Source organism: Eptatretus burgeri, chromosome 14, assembly GCF_056783735.1.
Source record: "Eptatretus burgeri isolate ZD-2024b chromosome 14, Ebu_testis_v1, whole genome shotgun sequence".
Lineage (NCBI taxonomy): Eukaryota > Metazoa > Chordata > Myxini > Myxiniformes > Myxinidae > Eptatretus > Eptatretus burgeri.
The window spans coordinates 53,507,405-53,522,542 of record NC_140974.1 but is presented as its reverse complement, the minus strand read 5'-3'; the positions used below and the strand labels follow the sequence as shown (position 1 = coordinate 53,522,542).

Genomic DNA, 15,138 nt, shown 5'->3' with positions numbered 1-15,138 from the left:
ACGTCGTAGTACGCCGAGCTCGTCAACAAATTTTAACATGCTTGAAATTTTTCGACGTATGCCAGCGTATGACTCACACGTTCCGCATACGCTGGCCATAAGTTGTAGGCACGTTACGCGATCTTTGACACACGTCGACACACGTTACTTGTAAGTTACTCATAAGTCGAAACGCGTTGAGGTAATGTTTAGCATACCCGAAACTTATTTCTAACCTCTGAGTAACGTGTTGTAGGCACGTTACGCGATCGTTGACACACGTCGACACACGTTACTTGTAAGTTACTCATAAGTCGAAATGCGTCGAGGTAATGTTTAGCGTCAGTGTTCCAGACTCCCTGTTTTTTTGTTTGTTTGTTTGTTTTTTTCTTCGGTATGACGGTGATGTTGACACTTCGATTTCCAGTGCTGTTATAATATAATATAATTAATAGGCTCAACGATTTAAATCATAACCACACTAGAAATCGAAGTGTCAACATCACCTTCATACCGAAGAAAATAAACCCCCCCAAAAAACCAGGGAGTCTTGAACACTGACACTAAACATTACCTCGACGTGTTTCGACTTTTGAGTAACTTACAAGTAACGTGTGTCAACGATCGCGTAACATGCCTACAACTTGTGGCCAGTGTATGCGGAACGTGTGTCATACGCTGGCATACGTCGAAAAATTTTCAACATGCTGAAAATTTGTCGACGTACTCGGCGTACTACGACGTATGCCAGCGTGCTCTTAACGTATACAAAACTTACCCATAACGTATTAGACATGTGCCAGCGTATTCGGCAAATTTTTCATACGTCGGCATACGCTGGCTAAAACGTCAAGGTGTGACAGCGGCTTCACACTTCGATGTCTTGTGCGGTTATGATTTGAATCGGCGAGCCGCAGCCTTTTAATAGGCTATGCCACGTGATCATTGGCGATACGCTACCGTGTGCTATGCATAAGTTAGACTATCGTTGGGCATAGGTTGTGAACGCCGACAACACGCTCAGCATTCGTTGATATAAGTTATCTATATGTTATCGAAACGTTCTGTGTACGTTACTAATACGTTATGCATACGTCCAACTCGTTATGAATACGTCCAAAACTGGAAAAAAAACATCAATAGTTCAGCGTACGCCAGCGTTTTACATACATTTTGATACCTTGCCATACGCTGGCTAAAACGTCAAGGTGTGACGGGGCCTTAAACAAAGAAACAATCGTACATTGACTTACTTTGTCGTTTCATCCCATATTTTTATCTTCACAATTCCTAAACGATTATATGATGTGCAGGATTAAACTTTTAATCCAATTGATTTTAAATGACCCATTTTCCTGTTAAAAGTTTTGTGTAATCTTTATCACTACCGATCCACTCTTTCATTGGCTTTGTGTGAAATCCAAAGGAAGTCTTATCATGAAGTGTGTCGCAACTTGTCAATTCTTTACATCTGCTCATAGCGGGAATCACGTCGAGATGACCAATTCAATTGTGGTGATGTTCCCTTTTAGTGTGCTGGTTATAAAATAGTGTCAATCATATCAAAAAGAGACCATCACTACAGTTGGATGAGTTGGATGGGAAAACATTTAATGTTTCAGCGGGTCGCATTGCTTTGCGATCAAACGAGTTGAACACTGCAATGGGAGTTTGAGAGGAAGAGCCCAAAGGAGTGATGAATATGATTACGAGGAATGAGTAAGGATGGAGTATGTGGGAAGGATTGGTTTTGTTACCAATCAAGGATGTTATGATGTTCCATGCTTTGGTGAATTATTTTGGTTCCTTATCTCCGTTAAGTATCAACCATTGATGGGAGGTTATACTTATTTATTTTTAAAGCATTTTTCATGCACTAACTGTTGACAAACCTATTATGAAATTGCTTACTCATTCGGGATTTCCTCAATTATTTAACACTTTGAACAAGGAATCAGTTGGTAAACTGCTCAATGCTTGTAAGCTCTCAGATATTTATGATGAGTTTTGAGCCAATGTTCTCCTTAGCAATTCACCAACTCGCTTCTTGTTCGGATTTATTCAAACCCCAGATGTGTCGGTGCTTCCGAGGATTTCTCGAGCTGTTGTTTGCGCTGGCTTGAGGCTTACACTTACCGACGCAAATCCTTCAGGCCTGGCGTCTCACTCACTGTTTAACCTTCAAAATGTCTGGATATAGTTTGACCGAGATTGCGTGTGCCTCGAATGAGTATGGATAGCTAAACAGGAAGTGTTCGCTCATTCTTGTTTCGCCACCACCCTGTATCCTGACTGTTGTCCATTGTTTTTGGAAGCTCATGGCACTGTTATTTACACGTTCCCGACAAAGTTACCAACGTGAATGAGATTGCGTAATGTGAGAGACGTGCGGGTGCATATGTCGTATGCTTGTGTTGCCATTTAGGACACCATTTCATGTTCAACGTGGACCCTCTACAACAAGGAACTGTTTTATTTTAAATCTCCTGACACTGATGAGAGAGATTGGGACCATACTCTGTGCAGAGTGTTGGTGCTGTTTAAGCAGTCTCCTTGGCTATTGGACACAATCCTGGACGGGTTGCCACTCTGACATAGTATACCAGCATGCTGGCACTCATTTTGCCGACCTCAGAAGGATGACAGGCCGAGTTAACCCCACCTGGTATTAATTCAACAGCTGAGCGGGATTTGAACTCAGGACTCGAGGATCCAAAGCCCACCACCCTAACCATTAAGCCAACACCAGGCATACTGATGAGAGGTTATAATTAAATTCATAGCTGGAAGTGAAGAATTTGAGGTGGTGCTCTGCCCTAAGTATAGTGCATGTTTGACATTAGGCAGGAAGACATTGGAACTATAGCAACCCGATGTAGTACATTACACACGGAACAAAAACCAAAATCGATATTGACGAAGAAGAATATTTAGAAGGTGATTGTCATTGTCTTCATCTTTATCCTTTTCAGATTGGAGTCTTTTATTATCTTCAGATTTAAATTGCCCAACTCTGCACCTTCATCTTTATGTCTTGTACCTTATGTCATTCTTCATTACACACCCCATTCACATGTTTACATCCCATATCTTTGCTCACCCAGGCTTTTGCTCTCCTTAAGCAATTCTCTGTAATAGGCCCCACACCAGCTTTTCCATCATTCTCCACATCCAATCCTCATACTTTCTCATTTTAGCTCACCTGGAACGTAGTTCCGGGGAGCTTATGGGACGGCGCGTCGTCCGTCAGTCTGTCCGTCCATCCACATATACTTGCAACTTCTCTGAAACTACACATGCAATTTTGATGGAACTTCATCACCCATGATGGACTACAACCTTCATCACCCATGATGGACCAAACTTCATCACCCAGACAATATTTCACGAACCAGCACAACCCACTATTTGGCAAGATGCGTACCCCAAGGAAGTGTTCTAGCCCACCTTCTCACCCCCACCCAAGGTTTCTGCAGATTGTACGTGGTCCATCTGCAGCCCCTTTTGGTGAAAGTCCAAAATCCAGGATCACTGCTCACTTCCATCCCCCCCCCCCCCCCGCTTATGGAATCAACTTCCACACTCCCTTCAATCGCATTCTTCCCTTCAGGTCTTCAAGACAGCTGTTCACCACCATCTCAGATCGACCCCAATCCAAAACCATGATCTTTTCTACCCTCGTTAAACCACCGCCCCCAAATTTCTAGTTTTTATTTGCTGAGAGTTTGCTCCTGTATCCATCTTGTACCCCCTACATCTCCTTACCCCTCACTCTTATCTTCATCCCTTGTTTGTCCGTCTCCTATTTTGTCCCGCAATCCTGCTGTGGGCGTCCCCCCTCTCTTTCTGCTGTTCATTAACCTCCGCCATCGAAGATCGGTGGTTACTGTTTTCACCCCTTTCAGTTTGTTTGTTTGTGAACAGTATTACGGAAAAACTCGTCGACGGATTTCGACGAAATTTGGAGGGGGGGGTAGGTATGGTCCAAGGACCATGCCATTAGATTTTGGACTTGGTCCCCCCCCCAAAAAAATTGTTAGAGAAAAAAAATGTTTTTTATTTTTGCATTTCTACATGTTTTATGTGATTTCCAACCCCCCTCCCCCCCAAAAAAAAAATTGTGAGAAAAAAAAAATTTTGCAACTTTTTTTTTTCAACAGAATTTCGATTTCTTTTTTTTGGGGATTTCTGCATGTTTTAAGTGATTTCCAACAAAAAAACATGCCAAAATTATAATTGCGGCTGATTTTGGAACTTCAGGTGGATATATCCACGTAAAATCAATTTCTGTCTCAAGAAATCTAGTTATGACGAATGAATTGAGAATGTAAAAGTTAAAAGTAAAAGGGAAAGTTGCAAACTATAACTCTGTGAGCCCTGTTGACGTCAAATTGAATGAATAGGATATCAGGTTCACTTGAGTGACTGAGCAGTATTGGCGGCGGAGGTTTTGCACTCTACCGAGTGCTCCCCCTCTAGTTTTGTTCTGTGTTCTTGCTCTTCCAAGAGCTTTGACTTTGTGTATGTATATATATATATATATATGTATATATATGTATATATATATATATATATATATATATATATATATATATATATTTATTTATTTCTTCTTCCGGCTGCTCCCGTTCGGGGTCGCCACAGTGGATCATCTGTATGATCCGCATTGTGATTTGGCACAGGTTTTACGCCGGATGCCCTTCCTGACGCAACCCTGGTCGCCTCTTACGACACAGGGATATGGTACACCTATTCTAACCGGGGTATACACTGGCCCAGTACACTGGTACTCACTTCGCCGACCTCGTAAGGATTACAGGCTGAGTCAACCTCCTGGTGTATATTAATTCAAGCGGCCAACGGGGCTTGAACTCAGAACCTTTTGGATCCCAAGCCGCTACCCTAACCACTACGCCAACACCAGGCTATCTATATGTATATGTATATGTATATGTAAAATGCAAGTTGATGGACCAAGAGTGCCGCACTTTTATTTGCTCTCTCATCACTATGGTAGTAGGCTGGTTGCAGCCACCTGGGGTGGAACTACCATTTGTCTCTTAGGAGGCTAACCTTGTTGCAAGCTCTTCGGGAAGCTTGCGGTACGGATTGGAGATGGCTGAAGGCTTGGGGGTTCGTTCTTTCTGCCTTACGTGGTGCGTTCCTGGTTCTGCAGTGCTTGTTAGAGGGTACTGTTGGAAATGGTGTTGAGACCCAAACCAGGGTGTAATTGCCCTGTGAGGCTGCCTCATCACCTGGCACATAATCTTGGGTCGCCTTCTCTGCCACTTCGCGACTGGAGCCGCACCGAGCACATGATTTTGGGAGGCCATTTCCGAAGCCACTGTTTGCACTTGTTGCCATCTTGACTGCTTGTTTGTCTGCAAAGTTCCCTGAAGCCCCTTGCCCCTTTAATTTCACTGTCGGCCAATCTGCAAAACCCTCATTCTCAATATATTTTCCCAACTTCTTTCTTGGGTTTTGCACCCAGGGGGATCTATCTTGGTTTTGGGGCTTGACCCTTCCCCTGTGGTGTTTAATAATAATAATAAAAACTGTCCTACCCATTCTAATACTCGTCCGGCCGTTGTCCGTACTGTGTGAATCCGTGCTCCCCAGGTGATCCAGATACTTGAACATGTTAATGTTTTGAGCCTCGTCTCTCGCACTCGCCATCTGTTCCCACCATCATTGTCTGTGTCATCTTTGTATTCGGCCTCAGCCTGACTTTTTCACTCTCTTCAACTATGGGGTCTCGGAGCGTTTTTACATTTGTTTCAGCTGACTTTACAAACCGTGCCACGCAGTCATCCATCCATCCATCCATCCATCCACCCATCTATCCATTGGGACCATGCTCTGTGCAGAGCGTTGGTGCTGCCCAAGCAGTCTTCTTGGCTATTGGACACGATCCTGGACGGGTCGCCACTCCGACACAGTATACCAGCAAGCTGGCACTCATTTTGCCGACCTCGGAAGGATGACAGGCAGAGTCAACCCCACCCGGTATTAATTCAACAGCCGAGGGGGATTTTAACTCGGGGTCCAAGGATCCCGAGCCCACCACCCTAGCCATTAAGTCAACACCAGGCATACACCACGTAGTCAGCATAGTGAATATTCCACATATTCTTTTCCCCTATCTTAACCTGCATCCCTTGACTCACTCTTGCTCAACACCACACATTATCACATCGTCAAGAATGTTAAATAGAAGTGGTGGGATAGGACAACCTTACCCTGATGTTTTTTTGAAAAGAAAACTCCCCATTTTTCTCATGACAAGTCCTGACCCTTTCTATTGTCGCATCATATCCTGTATATATAACCTTTGTATTAACTGTTTGAGATATCCTCCACCAAGCATCGTCATTGCCCCCCCCCCCCCCACACCTGCCGTGGTACATGTTATGAAACACTTTGCCATCGTGTACAAATGTGGCACACAGTGGGTTCCCACATGCTAACGTTTGTCGTACGTCTCAACCTCTAAACACGGCACCACAACTACATCTGCCATTCCTCTTCCATCTTTGAGAGAAAACTGTTTGTCACCAATCTTTCACCGACTCACCTTATCCCTGAACTGAGAACTCCCTGCGACACCTTTCCGGCAGAACCTGCCAACCATAAAAATCACTTGGAATGGAATTTTACCAAAACATTGATTGGGCAAAGTCAAAAATGAATAAAGTCAAATGGCACTGGTATTCATTCATCCTTCTGCAAGGAATCCATTCATGATCCCAACGTGAGACGCCAGGCTTGGAGGATAAGATGTCTACATTTACGAGCAGCTTGGTGGTGAGTGTGGAAAGGCTTTGTTCTGTTGGATCGATGGTGTGGGTTCGATTCCTATGCTTGATCAGGATGGGGATTTTTAGTCGAACCCCAACCAGTCAGTTCATGAACAGAGCTGTGCCAAAACTGCGGTTCTACGAGTTGCTGGTCCCTATTAATGGTATCTGCCGTAAGGTGGTGGTGGTGATTATGATGATGATCTCACATGGATGTAAAATTTTAGAATTTTCATTCTAACTCGATTAGAACTTTGGTAATGAGCACGGTTTTGGCAAGGAGCTGTGCTTGTTTGGCTCATTTTGTAACGAGCAGTCTGAGTGGCCAAATCTAACACAAGCATGGAATGTTGAGCCAATGGTGAACACTGTTCTTACAGCGTGTTATTTATAACAGATTGGGGGACATGGTTTGATGTCACATTTACATCGATTCATGGCCGAACATTATGTTCGCTGAATCTTTTGAAACGCTACACATACCTGTACCTTTAATGTGCTTGGGTATCCCATTCACGGTGGGGTTGGGGTTCAGGTTTGTGAAAAACATTTACATCCTATTTGATTCATCCTATTTGTACAAATGAACATCTCTCGGAGCACTCAGAGGTGCCATTAACGCACACTTTGATCTGTTTGTGTAAGTTGAGGTCAAATGCCGTGTGGTGTGTGACGGGGCGAGGAAGCCAAGTACCGTGTGGTGTGTGATGGGACGAGGAAGCCAAGTACCATGTGGTGTGTGACTGGGTGAGGAAGCCAAGTACCATGTGGTGTGTGACGGGGGTGAGGAAGCCAAGTACCATGTGGTGTGTGACGGGGTGAGGAAGCCAAGTACCATGTGGTGTGTGAAGGGATGAGGAAGCCAAGTACCGTGTGGTGTGTGACGGGGTGAGGAAGCCAAGTACCATGTGGTGTGTGACGGGGTGAGGAAGCCAAGTACCGTGTGCTGTGTGAAGTGATGAGGAAGCCAAGTACCATGTGGTGTGTGAAGGGATGAGGAAGCCAAGTACCGTGTGGTGTGTGACAGGGTGAGGAAGCCAAGTACCGTGTGGTCTTTGACGGCGTGAGGAAGCCAAGTACTGTGTGGTGTGTGAAGGGATGAAGAAGCCAAGTACCATGTGGTGTGTGACGGGGTGAGGAAGCCAAGTACCATGTGGTGTGTGACAGGGTGAGGAAGCCAAGTACCGTGTGGTGTGTGACGGGGTGAGGAAGCCAAGTACCATGTGGTGTGTGATGGGGTGAGGAAGCCAAGTACCATATGGTGTTTGACGCGATGAAGAGGCCAAACTTTGAATCCTCTTTTACGTATTGTTACGGCTGTGGAAATTTTCAATACACCATAAAGGGTCCTGAGATCAATTATGACGATAAGTAATTGTGTAGTTAGATTTCCCCACCGTTGTTTGGAGGGAATTTCCATGTTCACCGGGCTGTGAGCCTTTGAGTTAGCCGTTTTTTTTTCTCCAACATTATTTTGGACCAATCATTCCCCAACAACCAAATCGCCACCACCAACATCATTCCCAAACAACGACAACTCAAACACCACCACCTTTGCCTCTTTACCTCCACAACTCCACCCCACAAACATCGCTTCACCGCCATTCTCAAACGAAGCCTGCTAACAACCAAATCGCCACCACCAACACCCTTCCCAAACCACCGCAGCAAACTCCCACCATCTCCGCCTTTCTACCACACGTCGTACCATGGGCTGTGAATGCGTTCCTTTCGCTTCAAAAAGCGGATCAGGAATGTTTCACGCCCACTTTTCTTCCATCCAATGGCTGAGCATCGGGTGGTGTGGCCCCACCTCCGAACCCGCTGTGATCCAGAAATTTGCATGTACGCCCCTCCCCCGGGCTATATAAGCGCGAGCACGGCGCAGCTTGCGGTGGCAGTCTGGAGAGCGCGGAAAAGTGGGAGCAGTGGAGTGGCAGCAGCAGTGTCGGCGGGGCAGTCAAGTCTGGAGACGGAGCTCGAAGCCGACGGGAAAGGCAGACGGGAAGCGCCGGAGATAGCTCGCCGGCCACGCCAGGGGCACGAAGCCAGGCGCAGCTACGCTGACATTGCGGCTTGCCCGCCATCGCGCCACGAGGGCGCGTGTAAGACCCTTCGGTCTCGTGGACCTGGCCGCTCCTCCAGGTTCCACGCGCATTTGGCCCACGGGCCCAGTCTGACTCCCTTGTCTGTGAGGGGGTCTTTTCTTTCCATTTCTTTTGCTTTTGTATGACTGCTGTGGCACCGTGTCCCTATAAGTTAGATCTGGGTAAGTGACTGTACATCATCGTAGTCGGTAGTAGGACTTTCTTTGTCTCTTGTATATTGTATGATTCCTTGCTTGTGTTGTGTGTGTAATATGTGCTTGCTATAATAAATGTCCTTGTGTGAAATGTATCCCGTTCGTCGTCTCTTTCCCCATTGAAAGTGCCATCTTAAATCGCGGAATAAATTAGTAGTGGGTTTTGAACACCCGGGTAAAGAAGAGAATCTGATCCGTCGAGGTCGGCGATAACACCGCTTGGTTATCACTGTAGCACGGAACGGACCGCTTAAGCGGTTCGTGTCCTCGGCCGACCTGCGGCGAGGTACGATCGCCTGGTCGACTACTCGCGCAGGTACTTAGGTAGGTTGAATTTGGCGAGCAACCCTATCCTGCACGGGTGGGCAATTGGCACGATCATGGTGAGGTTAAACCCCCACCCGTGACTGGCTCCTGGCGGTAGTTCCAGGAGGGTCACGACTGAATTGTCCGTCCGGTGGGCGATGCGGTTGCGATTGGAGTTACGCAATCGCTCGCACGCCTGGCGGGCCAGAATTCGTAACAGTATTTTGACTGATCGAAAAAGGATCTTCGGTTGTCAATTCCAGGAAGAAATTGATAAGATGGTACGGTATGGAATTGCTCAGAAAGTTCTAAATGTTTTCATGAATTGAAGAAACAGTACACATTGCACATTACAGGACATTTTACTTCAAGTATTCTTGTAATAACCCCACAGGAAAAGAAAGACAACTTCATGTCCAAGCTGGCGTCCATGCATTTGGAGAAATACACCTTTCCTGTGGAAATGATGATTTCATTACCGAATGGAACTGTGGTGAGTTACGAGCGAGTTATGTTAGGAATAGAGAGTTGGGTTAGGAGTAAGCTCACTGACATCATGCGTGAATTGCTACCCTCGCCAGAAGGGACTGTATTGCATTTGGGTTTGTTTGTTACTTGCAAAATCGAAGATTCACAAGTTATATTGGTTGGTCTTGTTTGTTATCAGTCCCCTACAGGTTTCATTGGAGGGGAATATCGGTTTACTCTCTGTCTGTCCCACCTGTGGTTTGTCAGACTGTTTTTTTTTTTCCCCCATACCCTTTATCATATTCAACTGAAACTTGGGACATGACATTGTTATGACAAGTTACAGAACAAGTTCGAGTTTCTGGGCGTTTTATCAAATTTTCAGTTATGACCTTTTTGGACTTACAAAATATCACATCGGTTGGGGACGTGTATTCAGGCCGGAGGACAGTGAAGCCTACCGTTCACCCCCCCCAACTGCCCAGAACAATTTTTTTTTATAAGTACCAAGTTGTTCACTAGGATCAACTGAATGGAAAAACAAATGTTCCCAGAAAAATAACTCATTTGCATGAGATCAAATTGAGCCGTTTCCATGGCAATCTATCAAAAATTGAACCATTGCGCCAAGATCAGGATATTGAAGCTCTTCTTCTTCTTCTTCTTCTTTCGGCTTCTCCCATTAGGGGTCGCCACAGCGGATCATCCGTATGATCCGCATAGTGATTTGGCACATGTTTTACACCGGATGCCCTTCCTGACGCAACCCTCGTCGCCTCTTACGACACAGGGATATGGTACACCTATTTTAACCTGGGTATACACCGGCCCAGTACACTGGTGCTCATTTCGCCGACCTCAGAAGGATGTCAGGCTGAGTCAACCCCCTGGTGTATTAATTCAGTGGCCCAACGGGGCTTGAACTCAGGACCTTTTGTATCCCAAGCCAATGCCCTAACCACTGCACCAACACCAGGATCCGATATTGAAGCTATCTCGCAAAATATTTAAAATAGAGATTAATGCATTTCCCCATTTCACACCTAATGTTGTTATGTTAATTAGTTCATTTGTATAGTCATGAATAATCATTAAAATTAGAAATGTTGCTTAAAATTCAACTTCAACACTTCTCAGAAGTTATAGGAGAGGTTTATTAAAATCAAAATCTGCACCAATGGGCTTCCAAATTCAAGACGATTACAACGACACCAGCCTTGTTACTCTGGAATATAACATCGGGGTCTTTTGGGTCACCTGGGTCTTGGGGGTCTTCAAAGTTTGAAGGGGTCTCAGCGGTCGAAAGGGTCAAGAGGTACATTCCTATAGTGTGTAATAGACAAAAAGTATGCCTGACACACACACACACACACACACACACACACACACACACACACACACACACACACACACACACACACACACACACACACACACACACACACACACACACACACACACACACACACACACACACACATACACACACACAACCTCATCCATTTATAGTAGATGTAATGATTGTACAGGGTGTCCGAAAAGTAGTGTAGTAGTGATTTTTAATATTTGGTAAATGTTAACACCTAACAATGTGATTTCTTTTTTTATTTTTCCCAGATTGATGTTCTAACCCGAGAGATTTTCCATGAATAGATGGACAGATCAAGAACATGATTGTTGCAATTGATGAACTATATGTACTTTGCAAATGGAAGTTAAATTGTTCAAGCACAGTGAGTCTACAGACAGATCACTACACTACTTCAGCGACTCTGGTTTCACTCACTTTGTTTCTCAAAATAAGGTTGAATTGAGAATAATTGTGAAATGTCCACCAAAGACCTGTGTTTCTGACCCAATGCCAACCTGGCTCGTTGAGAGACATCTCCCTGTTGTGCTTCCTGGAGTGTCACAAATTGTAAATTCATTTTCGTCTGCTGGTGTTTTTCCTGGAACTCTGACATCCTCTGTCATTACTCCAGTTTTGAAGAAGCCATCTTTTGACAAGGAAGAATTAAGTAATTACAGAGCTGTCTCAAGTTTAGCATTTTTAGGCAAATTAATTGAAAAGGCTGCATCAGAACAGGTATCTGATTTTGTCATTCAAAATGACCTCCTTGATCCTCGGCAGTCTGCATACAGAGCATCACAGAGCACTGAGACGAGCCTAGCTTCAGTGCACGACGACTTGCGTTGTGCCATTGATATAATCAACAGGTAGTGCTCCTAGTGATGCTTGATCTGTCCTCCACTTGTTTTTTAAGAAGGTGGATCATGCCATTCTCACACACACTTTATGAAGACTGGTCTCTGTGGTGGTCCTTTATTGGTTCCATTCATACCTCACCAACAGATCTCGCAGGGCCCATGTTGCTAATTCTTTGTGATAAAACCAACACCTAAAATGTGCCCATATCTCAAGGGTCTGTTATTGGGCCACAACTGTCCACACATTATATTTGTGGTATTGGGCAAATCATCAGTCAAGATCACATCCACTATTTATATACACACACACACATTTTTTAGATAGATATCTCAGACGCACCTCCTGACTTATGGTGAGCATCGCCGCAGATTGTCTCACACGGTTATGTGAGACATAATCGCATAATCCGCAAAGAACAGTCTGCCAGCCAGACAATTGTTCCCGCTAATGCAAACCATTCAACCAGAAGGCACTTTATGTGATCGGCGGGTAAATCGAAACTTGTGGAGTGTGACGAGCACTTTCGATTTACCCGCCGATCACATGACCTACGTTGTCAGAGTTAACAATAAAATATTCTCCCTACAATGTTTATAGTTTCGCATCGATCGAACAAGCAGTTGCAGAGAATCATTTTTAAAGCAAAACACACACACACACACACACACACACACACACACACACACACACACACACACACACACACACACACACACACACACGTCTCTCATCCCTTTTGGGGCGAGACTTAAAATGACAACTTGCTATAGAGTGTATTTGGAAGCTTTATTTATGTAGCATAAGTTTTTTGGGGGTGTTGTTGAACACCCTGGCTCACAAGGGTGTTGTGGTGTGCTGCATCTTTGGTTGTGATTTAAAAAAAAAAATCGTTTTATACAGTAGCATTTTTCAATAAAAATACAATTGATGTGAATACCAACAATAGCCATTGATTGATTCCTTCCTCATTGTAGGTCCACTCCATCAATGCCAATGACTTCTTGGATGCAACAGCTTCAGGGGATCCAGCCATAGAAGCAAATCCTCTGTCAATGAACATTAATGACCCAACCACTGCTACCTATTTGAAGTTTCTCCTTCACGGTGTCCAGAATGCCGAGGCTTACTCGGGGAAGCCGTAACGCTCCACTTAAGCCAGTCGGGCCATGATGGGGTTGATGTGCGTAAATCTTTCCAAACTTTTGTGTACAATGGGCTCTGAACCGGTTTTCACAGCCATCTGTTTTCAACATGGGTAGGTCACCCTGATGGAGAACATGAACCATTGTTTAATGCCAACTTGGAACCTAAACCTGTTATTTTCTCAGTGTTATTTTTAGATTTTCATTTTCTGCACAGAAGGAATTTGGAAATACTTGTTCTGTTGATTGACCGTCTTTTGTTGCGGACTTGTTTATTGCATCACAATGGACACACAACAAGCATCTTGCAGTTGCCTATTACACAATGTTCAATGAGAGTGCATGAATGTAAGATGCTCCCTCCAGCTATTTGAAAAGGGCAGATCATGAGAGCCTGTGTTCACATTTTATTGCCAAGATAGGTTGAAAGGAGCTATGCGACACATCATGCTATTAGACTCCTTGCTCCATTTCCCGTTAAGGTTTATCTGGCGACGGTTCAGACTCGACAGAAATCTGCAATCTCTCACGCCTGATGCATTTGGGCCAAAAACACAGATTTCTGCTCCTTTGGGCGTTTTGCAGGATCGTTATTTATCATTCCCCAATGAACGAGGCTGTAAGTTTTCAAACCTTGATCGAGTTCCAAAGCAGAAAATCGGCACTCAATCCTTCCATCCTTGACGTGTTCCTCGAGCTTGAGAACTTAGAACTGTGAAGTGGGAATTGGAATGTTAAATTTAACTTTGAATTGGACGTGGAGTCATTTATCCTATTTAAGCTACCATTACTTTCCCTTCCTTTAGTTGTTTTAACCTTCTACGAGTGAAAGTTGTGAAACTTCATCTGGTTAATGTAACCATGGAGATGCAGATTTTTCTTCCATTGAACAGAGGAATATTCACTCTTGTGCTCGAGTATTGGTCGATGCAACCTCCTCCCTTCTATGCCTTCCTCACCAACCTGCACCTCGTCCTCTCGCCGTCTGCACAGACCTCAGCTGCACCCAGGGACTCGCATGCATGAAGATCCCACCGAGAAACCCTCAAAAGGGGCTGGCGGGATCGGATGTTGTCCGGCAAGTCTTGAAAGGGCCGCGGTGGCTTGTGTAATGAGAACAGGCCAGGATCTACGGGGGAGGCATGCCATACTGTTTCTCAAACCTTGATTATTCGGTTGCTTTTACTGTCTGTGAAAACACCGTGTAAGGCGTGGGCGGGTTTGGGTTCGCTCTGCGTTCAAGCTTTCAAAATTCCATCGAATGGATGGATGAGTTTCTTTGGACAGATGCTAAAGTTGACTTTTATTTGGGGAAAATCTCAACGTTGCTGTCAAAGAACTCGGCTTTCCGAGTATGCTTTCTCATAGCAGCGTTTCCAATCTGCCAACACTGTCTGGTCTTTCTTGGTAGTCTCTAGCCCTTCATTGCTTTCCCCATTGAAAAGAAAATGCTTAACAGAGCACCATCAGCAATACGATGGGATTTCAACATGTTTGGGCATTCCTCGTTATTTCCCGGTATTCTATAAATTTGTTGATGGTGTTACAAAAGGATTTTCCTTCCAAGGTCCAAAGCTGTTCACTGTGAAAGTTACCTTTAATAAGAAAAATTACACTTGATATTAAATTTTCCATAACATGCAGTTGTTTTGGTTATGATTTTATTTTCTAAACAAAGTCGAGGCTCATGGAAGAGTGAGGAGGGGCACACTGACAGCAGGGTTGATTGACAGAATAGAGGGAGACGGACAAATAGGGGATGAAGGGAAGAAATGAGGGGCTTTGGAAGGGCGGAAAAGGTTGGACAAGATTGGAAACAAACTCTCCAGAAAAAAAACCGATAAATTTGGGAAGAGGTGGGCTTGCAGGGAGGGATTAGTGGGGATAAGTCATGCTTTTGGACATGGGGTGATCTGAGATGGTGGTGAACAGCTG

General features: G+C 44.6%; 1 protein-coding gene across 4 annotated transcripts in view; it reads left to right on the top strand.

Annotated features, from left to right (window-relative positions):
* SELENON (selenoprotein N) overlaps positions 1-14,844 on the top strand; it is a 36,831-nt gene extending 21,987 nt beyond the window's left edge. For all 4 annotated transcript variants that reach the window (XM_085854872.1, XM_085854871.1, XM_085854873.1 and 1 more), the window contains exons 11-12: positions 9,779-9,877; positions 13,036-14,844. In XM_085854872.1, coding sequence (XP_085710998.1) covers positions 9,779-9,877; positions 13,036-13,203 — 267 coding nt within the window. In that variant the 3' untranslated portion in view covers positions 13,204-14,844. The remainder of the gene's footprint in view (positions 1-9,778; positions 9,878-13,035) is intronic.
* The last annotated feature ends 294 nt before the right edge of the window (positions 14,845-15,138 follow it).